Source organism: Salvia miltiorrhiza, chromosome 7 (assembly GCF_028751815.1).
Source record: "Salvia miltiorrhiza cultivar Shanhuang (shh) chromosome 7, IMPLAD_Smil_shh, whole genome shotgun sequence".
Lineage (NCBI taxonomy): Eukaryota > Viridiplantae > Streptophyta > Magnoliopsida > Lamiales > Lamiaceae > Salvia > Salvia miltiorrhiza.
In genome coordinates, this window is record NC_080393.1 from 17,555,698 (window position 1) to 17,575,737 (window position 20,040).

General features: G+C 36.2%; 3 protein-coding genes across 3 annotated transcripts; 1 reads left to right on the plus strand and 2 right to left on the minus strand.

Moving 5' to 3' along the window:
• Window positions 1-1,501: 1,501 nt before the first annotated feature.
• Window positions 1,502-2,919, minus strand: LOC130995657 (uncharacterized). The gene has a single exon (XM_057921024.1). The coding sequence runs from the start codon at window positions 2,888-2,890 to the stop codon at window positions 1,532-1,534; it is 1,359 nt and encodes a 452-aa protein (XP_057777007.1). The 5' UTR covers window positions 2,891-2,919; the 3' UTR covers window positions 1,502-1,531.
• A 452-nt stretch (window positions 2,920-3,371) lies between these two features.
• Window positions 3,372-4,241, minus strand: LOC130993912 (uncharacterized). The gene is made up of 2 exons (XM_057918947.1): window positions 3,881-4,241; window positions 3,372-3,571 (listed from the first exon to the last, which is right to left on the minus strand). The coding sequence occupies exons 1-2, from the start codon at window positions 4,239-4,241 to the stop codon at window positions 3,372-3,374; spliced, it is 561 nt and encodes a 186-aa protein (XP_057774930.1).
• A 7,191-nt stretch (window positions 4,242-11,432) lies between these two features.
• LOC130995658 (uncharacterized) lies at window positions 11,433-14,197 on the plus strand. The gene is made up of 3 exons (XM_057921025.1): window positions 11,433-12,449; window positions 13,286-13,526; window positions 13,621-14,197. The coding sequence occupies exons 1-3, from the start codon at window positions 11,899-11,901 to the stop codon at window positions 13,798-13,800; spliced, it is 972 nt and encodes a 323-aa protein (XP_057777008.1). The 5' UTR covers window positions 11,433-11,898; the 3' UTR covers window positions 13,801-14,197.
• Window positions 14,198-20,040: the final 5,843 nt, after the last annotated feature.

Here is a 20,040-nt window from a genome sequence, read left to right on the forward strand (position 1 = left end):
TAATCCCTCGTGCATCACAAGCACACATTTGGTGAGGCCGAGGTCTCCTTCCGAATCAAGTTCGAGGGGCACAAGCTACAAGAAATAGGTGATGGCCTGGCCTCTCTATGCTCCATCATCCATGATGTTGATGATCAAGATTTCCTTTTGGGAATATCAAGCAATCTTGCGGCCTAGTCTTGTTGAAGACAAGTAGAGGGGTTGAAGGGAAGTACATTAATGATCATCTTTCCGGTGGAGAATCACTTACTGTCAAAATATAATTTGAAGAATATTCAATTAAAAGTCCTTGTAAGGGACAAAGTACATCAAATAAATGTAAATAAAATTAGTTTGTCGAGAATACTGTGGCTTGTATCAAAAGCCCATGCAATTGATATATGTCCTACGGTTGTAGGCATAGATTATTTTATAAACAAAAAACTGCACAACATTACATAATATCACATCAATTTTAATTATCGATATTAAAATAGATAAGAGGGTGTTCTTCACCTAGATATATCCTATGACGCCTTGATTTTCCCTTCCAAGCCCCTTTTCTACTAATCTCTTAACAACTCTGCTACATTAATCAAGAAACATTCATGAACACTTCAACCAAATTCATCAATGTAGCCACAAAGTACTCATCATTGCACTAAAAAAAGATTGCTTATAGATCAGAATTGCAACTGAATATATCGTTCTAAGAGAAATCACTCTTATAACAAAAAGAAAAGCAAAACATATATACTATATATCTATATATATATATATCTATATATATATATATATATATATACTCATAAATGTTACCATGTGAGAAAATTGGAGCAGCAATGCAGCCAATCAAAAACAAATGTTGGCGCTGTTAATCAATCGGATTTGAAACATTCATATGGAGTATGATTTGAGGTTTAAAGAGGTTGCTCCCTTTGTTGTAAGACAAGAAGCGACTTATTAGACTTGTTCTCATGTAGAATCCACCGTAGAAAGTGACAGCGATTGTCATCGGAGATGTGGGGAGAGAGAAACTTTAGAAGAAATAAAATTGTTGCTGAAAACATTCCACGAAAGATTGAGACATAAGCGACGAAATTGTTTTTCCCAAAAATGAGAGGAAAAGCTTTAGACTACCCATAGTCGTGACACTCACCCAATCCAACCTTACTCCACTTTTTAATAAAATATTCATTTCTCTCTCATCCACCTACACAACCCACAACCTAACACAATTTTTACTCCCAATGGTGACACCAACCCAACCTACATATTTTTTCTTTTCACTTTATTTTTAAATTATCTTAATATCTAAAATAAAATATAAATATAAATTAAATATTTATTTATTATATTTAATAAATAAAATAAATATTTTTTTAAACAAAATTGTAATTATATTATAATTAAACATTGTCATATATTATAATTGATATTTAACTCAATCACAAAGGAAGATTACAAGAATTAAACATATAACTGAAATTAAATATAGCAAAGTACAATACGTGAAATTTAAAAATACAATTAGAAAATGCAAATTACATATTTAATTGCCAGTGCCAAATTTTTCCCATACGTGCTCAATCAAATCACATTGAAGAGTCCTATGAGCTTCTCTATTGCGAAGTTGATCTCTATTAGTCATATAAGTAGACAAGCTCGCAATACGTTCAGTAGAATAGCGAAAATGTTCGCCATCTTCTGTTTGTACTCTTGTAGGTGTATCCATAAAAAATTCTATTGGATCATAATAATTTTGGTAGGTATCTCGTTCATCCTCGACTATCATATTATGCATGATGATACAAGCCATCATAATTTTTCCCATCAAAACTTTATCCCAAACAAGACATGGGCGTCGTAAAAATGCAAATCGAGCTTGTAGGACTCCAAATGCTCGCTCAACATCTTTTCGGACAGACTCTTGGTGTTGAGCGAACAACTTGTGTTTACGAATCTGTGGGGAAGTAATTGACTTGACAAATACAGCCCATGAAGGGTATATACCATCAGTTAAATAATATGCCATATCATAATGACGGCCATTCACTACGTAATTAACCTTTGGTGCTCGACCTTCTAAGACATCATTAAAAACAGGAGATCGATGGAGTACATTAATATCATTACACGAACCTGGTGTTCCAAAGAACGCATGCCATATCCACAAGTCGTATGAGGCAACAGCTTCCAAAATGATCGTTGGTTTTTCACTTCTCCCAGTATATTGGCCGGCCCACGCATTAGGACAATTTTTCCACTCCCAATGCATGCAATCAATACTGCCAATCATGCCTGGGAAACCACGTTGTTCTCCAACATAGAGCAGCCTTGCCAAATCTTGTTCATTAGGCCTTCTGAGATACGTACCACCGAAGCAAGATATAACACCTTCCACAAAATGGACTAAAGCATCTCTTGTAGAAGATGAACTCATTCGCAGATACTCATCGACAACATCGGAAGATGTCCCATACGCCAACACCCTCATGGCTCCAGTACATTTCTGCAATGATGAAAGACCTACTCTGCCGGTGGCATCTCGTCTCTGTTGAAAAAACTCATCATTAGCAGTAACAGCTTCCACTATTCGAATGAATAGCGATTTCTGCATGCGAAATCTCCGCTGAAAGATTTCTGGAGTATACGTTGGGCTGTCACTGAAGTAGTCGTTGATCAAACGCTCTGCACCAAACTCGCGTTCCCTATCACAATATCTCCTGTTGGCTGTTGGAATTTGATTTCCTACAATCCGATTATGATTGTTTATGATCATATTTTGGATGATGCTATCAAGTTGACGATTTTGTTGATAAACTCGTTCTTCCCATTCATCAAGTTCATTGGAATGGGAAACATCAGAACTTGAGTCTGAATCAACCGAAGAGTTTTCATTCACAGACATATTTGTATGAGAAATGGAAAAATAATAGGGTGGAGGTATACTCGAGCAAAGATTGAGATGTGTTTGTGTTTTATTGAGATGTGTTTCATCTGGCATTTATAGACTAATATTGAAAAGTGGGATAACAAGTGCATGTGACTGCACTTAAAGCTTTGTCAGAATTGGTCTTTGTCATTTGGGAACCTAACGGATCCAATGCTTACATGAAATGACAAGTACATGTGGATAGGAAAAAATGACAAGTGCATGTGACTGCACTTAAAGCTTTGTCAGATTTGGTCAAATGCTTTGGGAACCTAACGGATCCAATGCTATTCAAGTTTACATGAAATATACTTTTTCATTAATTAAACATAAAACAAGTACATAACACAATTTGCGAAAACTAAAATCAGACAAATAGAAAGCACACAAATTAAAAGCACACAAATAAAAAGTACATAAACTAAAATTACATAGAAAGCACATGATTAAAATACATTCACTCTCCAAACACAATTTTAGTTAGTTGATGTTTCATCTCTTCGTCTTCTGGAGATAAGTGATCTTTCGCCAACAATTGAAGCAACATTTTTTCTTTCATCTTCATTGCGTTTCTTTGCAACTTCTTGCGTTCCAATTCGATTCGAGTCTTTATTAACTCAGCTTCGGCGTCTCTAGTGAGTCTCATTGCACGAAGTTCTGCAGCAACAGCAGATTCATGAGTAGATTCAGATTGTGAGACCTTAAATTTTTTTTTTTTTTTGCCTTATTTCTTCCAATGGGACGAGTCGCAGTTGACTGTTCAGATGTTGGAGTTTCTGGATTAGAAGGGATAGAAAATCCCCCATCTTCCGAAGTCTTTGATCTTTTCGAACTGCCACCACTTTCCTGGTCATCAGCATCTTCACTTTGACGACGAAAAACATGGGTGGTATCATGAACATTCCACTTGGGATGTTTACTCATAACTTCATTAAATACAAACCAAATCTAGAAACTTATTTCCACCTGCTTCGTAAATGGAATGAGCTTCTTTCTCAACATCGTTGTCGCTCATGCCACTCCTTCTTCGAGCATTTGCTTCCCTGCAAGCAGCAACCCATTTGTTTCCATTTTCGTTAAGACGTTTCCAGCGACCTTTCATCGATTCAATGTTTCGTTCGTTGAGCTCATTTGGATTTTCTGCTTGGGTATTGTGATACAATTTATGAACACGTGCCCAAAGCGATTCCCCTCTTTGATTTTTTTCTCGAATGTTATCTTCGCTAGCATAGATCCAAGATGACATAAGGGCAACATCTTCCTTCACACACCAAGCTACATTTTTTGCCCCTTTATGATTTTTGTTTGGGCGTTGTTGAACACCCATAAACAAATTACGGGAGACATTTTCTGGTGTGGAAATTCTTTGAGATGTAGGAATCTGACTTAGATTTGGAGAAAATTGAGATTCATAAAATTGAGAATTTGGTTGATTTTCAAAATTTGGAAAAAAAGAAGGACTCAGATAAGATGAAAAATTTGCAGAATCTTGAGGATTAGAATAATCTTGGGAGTTTTGATGATTTTGAGAATTTGGATAATAATAATTGGGATAATTTGGATCCATAATGAAAATATAGTGAAATGAAGAAAGAGAGAGTTTTTGTTTGGGTGTAAAAATATAATGAAGTTAGGCTCTATTTATAGAGCAAAAAATAAGAAAAAATTTAATATAATTTTAATATATTTTTTATAAAGAAAAAACATTATAAAATTTTGTTTATTCAAATATTTAATCTACCACTTAAAATTTGACAAGTGGCATGGAAAGAGAAAAGTGGGAGGGCGTGACTCTGGGGCGGCAGATCCCCCAGGTCACCCATTTTGGATGACTTTCAATTTAATTTAATCAACCCATCCTTTTTGTCGTTTCTGGTGACCCCGCCTCGGGGTCACCGTTGGGGGTAGTCTTAGGGCTTCAGTTTTGGTAGAGAGGTGGGCAATTTTTTTCCGGTGAAAGACGTGCAGATAAATATTGAAATTACCATAATAGATAAACATAGCAGATATAAAACTGTAACAAAAAAAAACTGCTCATTTCATCGCGTGTCGCCATTATCACCGAAAAAATTGGTCAATTTATTCGGTAGAAATAACTTCCAAAAATGGCGCCAAAAAACAGTTTTTAGAAACTGTGTTTTCATATATTAATAGATTTCTCTCGTACTAAGCTTTGTAATTGTAAATGAAAGTTAACTGAAAATTTTCACTCGAATATTATATCATTATTTTCTAAAATCCTATATAAATTTCACTCTCGGTAGATCTAATGTTCATACAATTTTTGAATTCTAATGTGCTATTCCAAAACACACTATTTTTTTTTTTATCAGTAAAGTAAAAATTTTATTAAAAGAAAAGGGATCAAGGCATCAGGAATGCCAATCAAAACAACAAAACAAGTTTGAAGTCTTTGGAACACCAAGAAGTAAAAGTAATTCCTAACTCCACGATTTTGTAGGCTTCGTTCCAACTCCAAAGTCTCCCCTTAATCTGTAAAACAAGTCTATCAATATCCCAAGCCTTGTCCTGAAAACTACTACCATTCCTGCTTTCCCAGAGCAACCACACTGTTCCCACCCACAAAGCTTTAAGCAGTCTTCTTTCTCTCTTCTTTTTTCCAGCCGCAATGAAAGAAATGAAGTGTTGAAAAATACCTCTCGGATTTGCCGTTTTGATGTCAAGCCATTGAAAGATCTGGTCCCACACCGCCGCTGCTTTCGGACAATAGAATTGAGATTGAAAAGTGAGTTATTCCCACACCGCCGCTGCTTTCGGCCAAAACACACTATCAAATTATACTTGTACTTATTCCCAATACAATTGAAAAGTGAGTTACTGTTCGTTTCTATCTGAAACTCGTATGTTAATACCAACTAATAATTACCAAAACAAATAGATATGATTTTATTTAGGTTTCTTTTTTTTTTGATAAGGAAAGTAAATATTATAGAACGAAAAGGCACCAGTAGTACCAAGAAGATTACAAAATCATCGGTGATTCATCATTCGACATCCACCTATGAATCCCAACTCCATCATTAACAAAACCAAAAATTCTACCCCAACTCCACACTCTAGCTTTGATTTCTCCAAACAAGTTTGCACTCTCCCATATTTTGTTCTCAAATCTACTCTCATTACGCATTTTCCAAATAAGCCAAGTAGTACAACACCAAAGAGCCATCAAGAGCTTCTTATTTCTTTTCCGGCCACTCAAACTAGTAAAGAACTGAAAGTGCGAGGACACGTCATATGGCTGCGCCATGCTAACTCCGAGCCATTGAAAGATTGCTTCCCATACCTTTGAGGTCTTTGGACAGTGGATCAACAAGTGGTTCGTGGATTCCTGCCGATGAAAACAGGCGTTACATCCCACCTCGACTTCACACAACTTCACATTTCTTCTCGAGAGATTGTCACACGTCGGAATTCTGTTCTTCAAAATTCTCCATGCGGTAAGCTTGACTTTGTTTGGAATAGGGATCTTCCACACCTTCGTACTCATATCAGTTTCCTCCACCGCCTCCGTAGTCTCGTTTGCTTGATCTTTAATAGCTTCATAAGCGGATTTGGTTGTAAAGCCTCTCCCGATGTCGCCACTCCATGTCCATCCGTCCTTGTTACCTGCACACAGATTAGTACCAGAAACAAGGCTAAGCAACTCCGAAACTCCTTCCCCCTCTCTCTCAAATAGCTCTCTTCTCCACCTTAAATCCCAACACCATCCAGTATCAGTCCATTCCCCAACTTCACAGATTGCAGCTTCTTTATTAGCACTCAACTGAAAAAGTCTAGGAAAAGTAAACTTCAACGGCTTTTGTCCAACCCACCACTGACTCCAGAATTTAAAGGTCTTCTCATCCCCCACCTTTGGCTTCAAATTTTGAACAAACCAAAAATTGCTCGCCCCTCCCGCCGCAGAAACGATCTTCGGCCACCACCCATCTCTAAATCTACCTTTCCCCGCGTTTTCCAGACCTGTCTCTCCCCACTCAACCTCACCATAAATGGACCTAACAATTTTAGCCCAAAGCATGTCTCTTCCAGTAAGGTACCGCCACAACCATTTAACGACAAGTGCCTGATTAAACCACTCAATATTTTTAAGCCTCAAGCCTCCTTCATCTTTTGAAGCACAAAGCACCTTCCATTTCACCCAAGCAATCGCACTTTTACTAGAACCCCCTCTCCACAGAAAATTACTAAGTAAAGCATTTAGAGAACTCACAATTGATTTTGGTAAACAGGTAAAAGAGAGCTGGTAAATCGGTATAGATTGAAGCACAGCCTTCACCAAGGTCACTCGGCCCGCGAGAGAGAACTTCCCATTTTTCCACGAATCGATTTTCTTTCTCACCTTCTCAACCAAGTATTTTCAATCAGCAACCTTTTTGCCCTTGCTACCTACTTTAATACAGAGGTAATTGAAAGGTAAGGAGCCTACATCACAACCCAAAACAGCCGCCATCCTCTCGATCTTATCCTCCTCGACCCCAACTCCAAAGAGACAACATTTTTTGAAATTCACAGCAAGCCCTGACAGTAGCTGGAACACTCTGAGAATCCTTTTAACTGCCACTGCATTTCTTTCATCATCCTCCATCAAGAAGACCGTGTCATCGGCGTATTGGAGGTGCGGAATTGAAATGTAATCATTTCCTACCTTTACCGGCTTAATCAGCTCCTTCTCAACAGCTCTCGTGATCAAAGAGTGGAGCCCCTCCGCTGCAATAAGAAAGAGAAATGGGGAAAGCGGATCCCCCTGCCGTAATCCTCTTTCTAAACACACCTCACCAGATGGAGATCCATTCACCAAAATATTCGTCGTCGCCGAGGAGATACAACCTCGGATCCATTTCCTCCATAATGGTTCAAAATCCATTCTTTCAAGCATTAAATCCAAGAAATCCCACTCGACGGAGTCATATGCTTTCGCGAAATCCACCTTGAAGATAATCCTCCCTTTTCTCTTCTTAGTAGCCTCCGCGATTGCTTCATTTAGAACCACGACCCCATCAAGGATGTAACGGCCGCCAATGAAGGCACTCTAATTATCCGAAATAACTGAATCCATGACCTGTTTCATCCTATTCGCCAAAACCTTCGCAATGACTTTGTAGAGGCTACAAATAAGTGAAATAGGCCTAAACTCCTCAAGTGAGCAAGCTCCTTCTTTTTTAGGAATGAGAACGATGAATGAAGAGTTACATCCCCGAGGGATTTTGCCATTGGAGTGAAATTCAGTCATCACCTTTAAAAAATCTTTCTTGATAATCTCCCATGACGCTTTCCAGAACTTGAGGTTAAAGCCATCCGGTCCCGGGCTCTTGTCACCGTCACAGCTCCAAATGGCCTCTTTAATTTCTGATTCTGAAAAAGTTTTGATCAGCTCCGCATTATTCGCTGCAGAAACTCTCCGAGCAGTGAAATCTCCCGGTATCATAGGTAGGACGCGCGGCGTCTTCTTGAAGTGATTCTCGAAGAACGTTTTGACGTTCTCCTTAATGGTCTTTGGATCCTCGATCCAGCAGCCCCCAACATCAAGCCCTGCAATTTCATTCTTCTTTCTTCTCCCAACAATTGCTTTGTGATAAAAACTAGTATTCAGATCGCCCTCCTTGACCCATTTGACTTTCGCCTTTTGTTGGAGAAGACTACATTTTTCTTTGGATTTAAGGAAAATCTTTGCTCGTAATTCATTTCTCCTGATTGTCTCACTCTCCTCAAGACCAAAGGTGTCATCAAAAATGTCCAGCTCCTGAAGTTCATCCTTAAGATCTGTCAATCCGTGCTCAATGTTGCCATAAATCCTCAGATTCCACTCTTTCAACGCACTCTTCACCAATTTCAATTTCTCTTTGAACACAAAGCAGCTCCATCCTTCAATCTTAGCTTCATCCCAAGATTTCCTTACCAACGCGCAAAAATCTGGGTGGGAGAGCCAAGAATTGAGGAACCTAAAAGGTTTGGGTCCCCAGTTCTTGGTTTTTGTAGTCAGGAAGATCGGACAATGATCCGACACTGATCTCTGAAGCCCCCTTCCGACTGTGTCCGGCCATTCCTGCATCCATTTCTCATTGACCATAAATCTGTCTAGTTTGCTCTTACATCCTCCACCAGGTTGATACCACGTAAACTTTCTCCCCTGTGTTCTGATTTCCAGCAGATTACTTTGCCGAATAAAAGCGTCAAAAGACCTTGCATCTGCTTGATTAAAGACAGCACATTTCCCCACCCTTTCTCCCGGATCACGCACTGCGTTGAAGTCGCCAAGAAAACACAGGCAAGAGTCTTTGTTTTGAGATTTTATTTAGGTTTCAACCAATGATTTTATTTAAAATAAATAAATTAATTAATGAATTAATAATTAAAATATATATAATATACTATATATTAAATAATTTTCGGTTATTTCGGTTAACCCGTTTCGGTTATTGGGTTAATCGATACTCGAAATTTTTCTAAAGATGATACCCGAAACCGAACCGATAACCAAAAAATTCGGTTATTGAATGCCCAAATCCGAGAATTTCGGTTCGGTTAACGGATTATCCAAAACCCGATAACCAATTAGACAGCCCTAATACAATATTCAATCTCATTCGTAATCTTATTTATTCAATGACCGAGATATTTCGCATTTTTTTTTTCAATTTTAAAACGAGTTTTTAATGATGAGAAGGTAATAACCATATAAACGTTTTTCTGCTTCCGTCGATGTTGTTGGCCTTTTGCTAGATTTTGTTTATGTTGCTCCTTCGGGAGTTTCTTAATGAATTCACTTCTTTTGACTTAAATATTAAAATATTGTCAATAGTTTGTGGTTTTTTAATTAAATGATACATATGATATAATAGTGCTATCGTACATTGATCTCGTTTAAAAATTGATTAAATATGAAATTAATACAGAAATTTATAAAAACTACGACAATCAAAGAAACTTAATTGGCTCAACTTAATTCAAAAAACTCATTTATTTTCTAAACTAGTACGCCCGCTCGTGCGATGCACGACTAATATTAAAAGTGAGTGATATTTTAAATAAATAAATATACATATTAAATGTAAGTAAATATAATTGATATTGTGTATAAATACAAAAATCATCAAATATCAAAAGCAAGTAAATGATAATGAGTATCATTATGTATCATATAATATTCTAAGATTTACTCCTATAAATTTATACAAATCTAAATATCACCTTTAAAAATTTACTTTTAAGCTAAAGAGTTCTAAAATGAACAAATTATAAGTTTAATCTTTTTAGTCGCATAAATATTAAAAATGATGTCTAATAAAAATACTATAAAAATAAAATTAAATTAATAAAGAAAAGGGAATGAAATAGGGAAAAGATATAACCGTGAAATTCAAAAGAATGGATTTAGGAGAGAGAAGATGATAGATGAGAGAGGAGAGAGAAAAAGAAATAAATTTATGACTTTAAATGATAATAACTTATTTATTTTAAATTTATTTTTTGTAATTTTTACATCAAATTAAAGATCTTTTCGTTATCTTTAGTTTAACATCCATATTGAATATATTTTTATGCATTAAAATTGATGATTTTTAAAAAAGAAGCAAAATTGAAAAAGAAAGATGAAGAAAGAGAAAATTTGGTGGGAAAAAGTTTACGTTAAACTGGTGTTTTATATATTATATAGATTTGAATAGTCAAAATACATGAAGATAATCGCCTGTAAATTTAGAATTAGTTCGAGAATTTGACCAAATCTAATATATGCACCAATTTCTCATCCGCTATAAATACACATGGGTGGTTAAAACATAAGGTAATGAATAGTAGTATTACATTGAACCTTGACACGTTTTCCTTTTTAGACTGTTCCACGAATCTTGACACATTTCCAAATAAGGTAATAATTATTACTTCTATTACATTCTCTTCTACTTTATTACTTTTATACTTTATTAACTACACACTTAAAACACTAACAGCATCCGCATTGAGGTTACATGATAGCCTACATGATAGCTTACTTGATGAGGGGGGACCATATTATGTAAAGAGGCTGCATTGGGGTTACATGATAGCCTACATGATTTTTTTAATTTTGAATTTTATGCTTTTCACTTAAATTTAATTGCTCAAATTTAAATAACACATTTTACTAATAATTATAATTCCATTAAAATAAAAAACTTAAAAATTACATAAAAAAAATGAAAATGAGGTAGGTGAAGGAAAAAAATGAGGAAGAAGAAGAAGAAAAAGAGAAGAAAAAGAAGAGAAAATAAAAGAAAAAAAGAAACGGCCAAAAATCCCGCAAATCGAGGCCATGATATTCAAAATTCAATTTTTTTTCTTAAAGGCACGTGTTTTCAACGGTCGATCGGGCTACACGATAGAACGTGTAGCCCTCGTGTAAGTGAGGGCTGCATCGGCTTACACGATAGCAACCATACACGAGTAGGCCGCTATCGTGTATCCGATACGGATGCTCTAATCTACAACTCCTTAATTTCCGTATCAAGATTCGTGGGACGAAGGGAGTATTAATTACAGTATCATACCCATTGTATTGAATACTAGTATTATCCTAAAAATAGAAAAAAATACGAAAAATTTGTAAAAAGCGCGGAATGGTTTTTTGGGTTCCCGCCGGGGTGAGACCAACTAGTCAACTACTACCTCGAAAACCACCCAGAACGTTACAACGTGTGGCCACTCACATAGTGACACGTGTCACGAGCATACCTGCCTCCGATCTGTAGCTCCCGCACAGTTAAATAGCCTCTCCGATTGCCACACGTGTCTCAAACCCCCTCCCGCCTCGTAAAAATCTATCCGTTAACCGCTTAACCCTAATATCCCTCTCCTCCTCTCTCTCTCTCTCTCTCTTTCTATCTCTCTCCTCCAACGTCTCTTTTCCAAGAAAAAAGAAAATCAAAAAAAGAAAAAAAGAAAAAAAATTCGAAAATCACAGAAAAAAGGAGACAAGGAGATAACAAATGGGGAAGCTAATCTGCGACTCGACGGCGTCGTCCCCGGTCATCCCGTGGCGCGATCCGACCACCACCCCCTCCTCCGATCTCGACGACCAGGCGTCGGTGCCGCCGCCGCCGCCGGAGATCTCGTGGGAGAGCGTCCCGGGCTTAGAGGACCAGCAGAAGAGGCATCTGACGCGGCTCTACACCAAGGGCGTCCTTTGGAAACACCCTGAGGATAAGAACCTCAGCATTGTGTTCAGGCTCGTTCACGGCGGAGAGGTCGAGGCGGACGGCAATTGCCTCTTCACGGCGGCGCGTAAGTCCATGGACGTCGAGGCGGCGGCGCGTGAGCTGCGCCTCAGGACGGTCAAGCGCTTCGTCGAGGATCTTGGATCGGTGGACGAGGATACGAGGAGGTTCATCGAATCGGCGATTAGGCACATGTACACGCCGGATCTGAAGTCGGGGTGGGGGATCCACGTGGTCCAGGAGGTGAAGCTGTTGGCCAAGAAGGAAGATCGGGAGGGTTTGGATTCCGCCATTGATGAGCTTGTGCAGCTCGGCATGCAACGGTATGTATGCCTTGTTTTTTCCGATCTGTTATTTTCTTTTAGTTTTGTTTTAGATCTTGATGTTGTATGAAGACGGAATGTGATTTCTTGCCGTAGTTTTTTTATCTTCCCTGGTCTTGATTTGCACAAAGGTGGATAAATAATTGTTGACTTTTTAAAAAATAAATAGAAACTAATTGATTTGACTATTTGGACAATGCCTCTGGTTGTTGTTGTTGTTATGAAAGATACTAGATAGAAGGGGGGAATGTATACATCGAAAATAAATATTTATATGATTTATGGATATTGTTTCGGAAAAATGCAAAATTTGCTACCCATTTAAGAACTTGGTCTTTTGAATTAACGAATTTTGTGTTTGAACGAATCAGAGATTAATTTAATTTTCTTGATTTGAAGGAAAAAGATATAAGAAAAAATCTTACGACTTTTCTGTTTATCTTTAATCCTTTGGCTGTTGGAATCTCGAAAGATGAGGAAGGGAATACAAGTTTTGGTTTTTGGATGTTAATACAAAAAATCAACTTTTGATACCCATTTAGATTTTTGGGTACTGAATTAACCATTATTTGTATGAAAGAGAATAAGAGACGTATTTACATTTCTTGGAAAATTATGAACGCTTTCTTGTAGATCTCGTAACTGCACATCTGACGAATTTCTTTGATATTTCTGGATTCATCCTCAATATATTGAAATACTGGATGTATGATAAATATGGATGCCATTTGTGAAGATCTTTCATTTCAGCAGCTGCTTCTCAATAGTCTTGAAATGTTGTTTATATATGGGCATTGTATTTTTACTGATTGTTGGTTTAATGAAAATTATTGAAGAGAAATGGCTGCTGAGTCTATTTACAAAGAAAGATGTGTAGCTGTGGATGATGGGCTGAGTTGGGCCAAGTACATGTCAATATCAGGCTCGGCCGATGATGAATACGATATCATCAATCTGCAGTACACAGAGGAGGGTTTACTGACAGTCGATGAGAACAGAGACGGGCATGCCGCCGCCTTTGGAGATGATATAGCAATAGAGTGCCTCGCCACCGAGTTCAAAAGGGAAATCTTTGTGGTAAGAATACATTTCTTCTTCTCTTCTGCACTCTGCATCCCATTGATAGATACAATGTTGCTGAGCTATGGTACTATTCTATCTATATGTGCAGCTGCAAGCGCACGGATCCGATGCAATGGTTGATGAAGAGAACTGTGTATTCTTCTTGCCTCACAGGCCAAGAAGTGAAATATGCGAGCCACCATTCTTTCTGTTCATGAAAGGAACGGGATGGTGCGGAGCTGGAGCGGATCATTACGAACCTTTGGTGGCGCATCGCTCAGGTCCTTAGCTCCCCGGAGAAAGTAGCCTTGGTGCTTTAGAATGTTTTCTGCGATCATTTTTGTAGGCTGTTGGGAAGATTGTGATCGATTCTTTTCTAGTTATTCAATTTTTGGTTGACAAGATTTATGATTGTTTTTGGCATGGGGAGTAAGCCCATATTAGTGTGGGAAGTTGTAGTTTTTAGGGCGGCTTTTTGTTATGTAGTTTATTGTGAGGGTAGCTTCTTTCTTCTTGTTATATTTGGTGGTGTTCGGTTTACAACTGGAACGGCATCTTGTGTTGTACGTGTTCCATCAGCTTCGGATACGCCTATGACTCACCTCTTCTTTCTATTCAACTTTTTTTTTTAGCCTTTTGCACTTTGGTGACTTGTAATCTCATAAAATGATTAGATTATTGTTTTATGATATTGTATTCATTTTTTTGATGTTCCTAATTGATCATTGTAAGATTAAACAAAGAGGGATTTAGATTTCACTCGAGTTTACTAGACTAAGAATTCGATATTGTTAATTATTGTCATTAATATCCATGTGCCAATATTCGATATGCAACGAAAGAAAATTAACATTGGTTGAGCTCGATCCAACAACTGATGAGATAAGAACAAGATGCCGTTGTTGCCCAAAAAGGAATCCTAAATAATGAAGATTATTCCATAATTAAGGCATATATGTTTAGGACTACTTATTTGAATATTGGGTATTGGTTATATCCGAATCGAATCGAAATTTGTCGATTATCGGGTAATCGATACCCGATATTCGGCTAAATGATACGGTTATGGGTATGAGTATTGAGATTTTTTGGTTATCGGGTATACTCGATAACCGATTGGATATACCCGATTAACCGATTTAATTAATTTTAAAATTATAAAATATAATTTTATTAATATAAATATATTTAATTTGATATTTATAATATAACTACAACTTTATGTGAAAGGAAATGTATCAATTTAAAAATTAATAATTAAATACACTTATAAATAGTCAAATATAAACTTATTAAACTCTATTAAAGTATTAACTTAACTCAATGAGATCATTAACTTGTTCATGGAATCATCACACGAGGAATCGTGAAGGTGAATTAATTAAATAAATTCTACTAAATGGCTACCCTCTAACATAGCTATTTTTTTTTAATGGTATTTTGATTACCCGTTTAACCTATCCATATAACTTGTCCCATTTAATCGGTAACCAAATACCGTTTGGGTTTGGGTACGGGTACCCGAACTTTGGGTACGGTTCCCGTACCCGACCCGTTCATCACCCCTATATATGTTTTTAAGCTTCAATTGTTATTAATATAATTATAATTTGATGCTCCCTGATGACTGGTATCGGTGCGACGTTGATGCTGCATTTTTCGCGGATCAGAACGCGACAGGGTATTGGTATTGTAATTCAAAACCATGGTGGTCACTTTGTTGGAGGTAAATCTATCAAACTTCCGGGAAGACGCAGTGTGGAGGAAGGGAAACTTTTGGGTATCAAGGAAGTGCTTGTCATGGATTAAGGAGTTAGGCATCATGATGGATGGGTGGAGTCTGATAGTAAGTTGGCGTGCGAAGCAATTGAGTCGCCGGGAAGAAATCTCACTGAGTTTGGTGCTATCGCGGACCACTGTCGACGAGAACTCATGTTGCTATCTGATTTTAGGATCCGCCATGTTAGAAGGAATCGAAATGCTATAGCTCATTGCTTAGCAAAGGCTGCGAGAAATGTATCTACACTTCATGTTTGAAATGAACCCCCGATGTTTGTGGAGGGTCATCTCCATGTTCCATGTTAGTGTGCTCAATAAATTATCTCTCGTCTCTCTAAAAAAAATATAATTATAATTTACTCCATAATAATAACTTTTTTCTTATAATAAATGCTACTCCCTCCACCCCACTATAAATGTACTAGTATTACTTTTTAGCACGTAAATTAAAAAATGTGTAATTAGTACAAAAAGTGAGTTGGTGAAGAGAGAAAAATATATTGAAATTTGTAATAATACGTATAAAAAGAGAGTAGGTGCTGAGCCCCTCATTAATTAATTAGTCTTTTAATTATTTATTAAAAAATAGATGAGATATTTGTAATGATATATCCCATTATGAAAATGAGGCATTTATAATAGGACTGAGAGAGCATTTAAGTAGTAAAATTAATAGCGTGACATCAAAAATGGCGGAACATAAAATGCTAACCTGAAGAGCTATTCCATGTCAAATTATGTTTACTTCAATTAGAAAGTGTAACAAAGATAAACCAAAATTTATAAATACAACAAAACCAAGCCTACTAAAATTTAAATGGTACGGGCTGACAAACTATTTCTAGCTCATAAGCAATTAAAATATTATCCAAATGAACAACCGTACTTCTATTATGTTGAACTTAGACCTTTGGATTTAATACAATTTATTTAAATCTGTATAATATGTTTGGTCCGTGTAATAGACAAAGTCAAAATAAAAAGAAGAGATGTTCCTTTTAATTTTAAGATGTGCTCATTATCTTTGTTTTGAACTAGTAATTTGTGTTCATGTTGAACCCTCGTAAATTTTTCGCATCGTATATTTGTGTAATTAACTTTTTATTGCGATTCATCTAGAGTTTTTTGTATTTTTCTCTCGTAAACACTCTTGCCTTTCTCTTTCTCCCTCTTGTTTTCTCTTCACTCTCATTCCTGCCTACCTTCATTCTCTTCCTGTCATTCATTTTCTGTTCACAAGAGAAGCCATGCACAACAATTGTTTGTCGTCGGCTGAACCAGTACGATAGTCGACGGCGAAAGAGGGGCCGATGAAGTCACGATAGACAATGACGGAAGAAAGGCAAATGCCGAGCAATCCACGACAACAAAGGAGTGATACATAGACGACTGAGGAGGAGCTATCGACGACAACAAATGAGCAATCAGCGTCTGAGGAGGAGCTATCAACGACAACGAAGGAGCGAACGTGGACCCCGCAGTCTCCAGTGAGTTTTTAGTTCTTAATTTGCATTTGAAACTTAAATTTACAATTAATGACATGAAAATTTTAAATTAATTTATGTATATATATATATATACTATATATTGTATTCATCTTCCTATATTGGTTTTTTTAGGATAACATCTTCCTATATTGGTGTTGGAATTGAGTTAGGGCACAACTGAAATACTCAATTAATAGAGAATACATTGTTGATGATATAAAATACACAGTCGAGATGATTGCATAGTTGATATTGAGTACACGATTAATAGATTTACACACAGTTGAACATTTAAGATAACACACAGTTGAATTACACAATTGATAGAGCGTAAACATTTCATTATTAATACACAGTTGAACATTTGATATCTAATCTACTACCTCGTCTTCTTTATTTAGCAGATTACTAGAAGCATAATTTAATCATTGCGACAATTCTACGAGATGGAGTTGAGAGTGATGCCACCATCCGAGCATATTTGTCAAGTAGGCTTTGTGAGTTTGTGGTGTCTACTTTTGCACTGTATATTGATTGTCTTTTGAACAAATCTATGCATTGTTGTGAGTCCATTTTTTTTTTGAGGGGGATTGTTGCGAGTCCATTAACTGAGAAGTATCTGAGCGAGTATATGTATTGTATAGCTTGTAGGATATCTGGTGTCTTTTTGAGTAACTGAAATGTGATACACTATAGTATTTTGATTATTGTGAACGATATTTTGGTAATTTGTTGGCTTCGGATTGTCAAACCGACATTTATTACTTATTTTGGCTATTATGAATAGTTAATTTAGTTATTTATTGATTGATTATTACAATTTATGGTGGTTGTTAAAACTCAACTTTGAAAGCTAAATTTTGTACTTTTGTACTCATCTGTGTTGCTCAACTCAATTGTGTATTGTTAAACTTAATTATGTATTCGAATTACACATCAATTCTCGATTTTTTTTCTTGTTCAAACTTATTTGAAATGATTATTTTATTATTCAAATTCATTAACAACGTTCAAATACGTATAATAACAATTTTTCATTAACTGTGTATCATATAATTAGTGTACTTAATATGCATACACAGTTGGTTTTAACAATATACAGTAGAAAATGGCATTGCAGAATTCAGGTATACCGTGCGCGCAATAAAAAAAAAATTGTACCACTCTTCAATATTTTTTTGTTTCACTACCATTCTTCATGCTTCATTAATGTAGTTATAAAATCTATTTGAGAAAACCTTTATTTTTCCTACCGTTGTTCATGTTTTAGAAAATCTGTAACACATTTTGTCTTATTAAGAACATATTTATTTACATTTCTATTCTTAAAATAGTCATAAACATGATAAAAAAATATTTTAAATAGAAAAAAATAACAAATCATAATGTTCATTTCAATATATAGCTATTGTGTCCTTAATAACACAACTGTGTACTCCTAAGAATGAATTTATTTATTTATTTACATATTTATTTAATTAATTATGTACTTGCTATTTTTTTATTCATTTAAGTATTTATGTCTTTACTTACTAATAAATTAGTATAATTTTAATTTATTTATTTATTCATCTATTTAGTTTCTTATGACTAATTAATTCACAATTAGATAAATAGGCAAATAAATAAATAAATTGAATATGCTCTTCACATGTAAATAAATATGTAAATTAATATAAAAATTAGTAAATAAATAAATAAAAACGTAAATATACAATTCATAAGTAAATATAGCTAACTGTGTTCGTAAGAACACATATGTGTACTCTTAATTGTGTCTTGCTAAGCACATAATTATTTAAGTTTTCTATCCTTAATGTGGTTATAAATGTACATTTAATTTGAAAAAATAACAAATCGTAACGTTGATATCCAATTATAGATAATTGTGTTCTTCTGAACACATTTGTGTACTCTCATTAATGTCCTCCTAACAATACATTATTTAACTTTATTATTTATTAATGTGATTTTACACGCGAAAAACTTATTTTTTTTGTTTTCAAAATAATAAATCATGGTATAACAGTTTGGCTCCAGACTTGATGATTATCCTCCACAGACTAACACGAGTCTTTTTTAGTGTGTTTGTCCTCATTCGCACGCTCTCCACAGATCAATACGAGTATTTTCTAATGTGTTTTTGTCTTCATTCGCACGTTCTCTGGAATTGCGGTCCAAGCCAATAACGCTTAATCTTGAAAGCTTCTTCTATGTCGGCCCATAGATCAACACGAGTGTTAGGTCCGGAGGGTCTCGAATAGGTGTATGGGGGGGGGGGGAATACACCTATGGGCTATTTTTCACTTTCTCCTCTAAAAACAGAGGGATCTCAAGAATGAGATCAAAACAAAACTTTACACGCAAACTATGTCACCTGTTGACTGAAAACAGTTTTGACCAAACATGGTGGACGACTGATACTGAAAACTCTTCAGTAAGGAGTTATCAGTTAAGTTACTGGAACTTAACTGATGCACGTAAGGGCTTTAGTCGAGTTTGCTAAAATAGAGATGATATAAGTCTTCCTGACTATCAGAAGATAGATTAGTCAGGCTGATATCACACGCATCAGAAATAAACTTGTTTCGTAATAGCCTTGGTTGAGCACGTTGTTTGTTAGTCTTAGGTTTCTCGTTGCAGTTATTCAGTTTTCAGTTTATCAACAGTAAGAACACAGATAAGTAAGTAAAGACTGAAAGCTGTAAATAACACAGAGAGTTTTACGTGGTTCAGAAAACACTTTCTTACATCCACGGTCGGTTGATCAGACCAACAATCCACTCCGCAAGTGCTTAACTGGTGCACTGCAAACCGAACCGTGTGCTTGCCGGGTGCACACAACTGTTCCACTGAAGAGACCTTTCTTCAGTACCCACGCTTCACTAGCGTCGGATTTCTCACTCCTAGCACGACCTTGCACTAGGATCTCACGGAGTCAGAGTACCTTCCATGAACTCCTTTTCCACTCAAACACTCGGCTTCTTTCTTACGAAAGGAGGTTTGAAAAACTTGCCAACTGGACTTCAAAGAACAAGTTCTTTGGAGCAAGTTTTGACCTGGGCTTCTGGGTAAACAGATATATGCCTAAGGTCTAAGAGAATGTGTGTAATCAGCAGTGACTGATTTAGGCTTTGGAATTCTCTTCTTCGATTCAAGCTTTGGGGAGTTTAAGCTTTGAGCTGAGTAGCAATTTCGGCACAGCTTCAGCTTAGGTCGTTGAATCGGTGAAGATTGAATTTGATCCTCGAGCGCTATTTATT

Excerpts from the sequence above, each read along its gene's own strand:
- LOC130995657 (XM_057921024.1), bottom strand. The coding sequence starts at position 2,890 with ATGTCTGTGAATGAAAACTCTTCGGTTGATTCAGACTCAAGTTCTGAT.
- LOC130993912 (XM_057918947.1), bottom strand. The coding sequence starts at position 4,241 with ATGGGTGTTCAACAACGCCCAAACAAAAATCATAAAGGGGCAAAAAAT. Across the intron at positions 3,572-3,880 it reads TCATTCCATTTACGAAGCAG|AACTTCGTGCAATGAGACTC; the intron begins GTGGAAATAAGT and ends CTGTTGCTGCAG.
- LOC130995658 (XM_057921025.1), top strand. The coding sequence starts at position 11,899 with ATGGGGAAGCTAATCTGCGACTCGACGGCGTCGTCCCCGGTCATCCCG. Across the intron at positions 12,450-13,285 it reads GTGCAGCTCGGCATGCAACG|AGAAATGGCTGCTGAGTCTA; the intron begins GTATGTATGCCT and ends AAATTATTGAAG. Across the intron at positions 13,527-13,620 it reads TCAAAAGGGAAATCTTTGTG|CTGCAAGCGCACGGATCCGA; the intron begins GTAAGAATACAT and ends CTATATGTGCAG.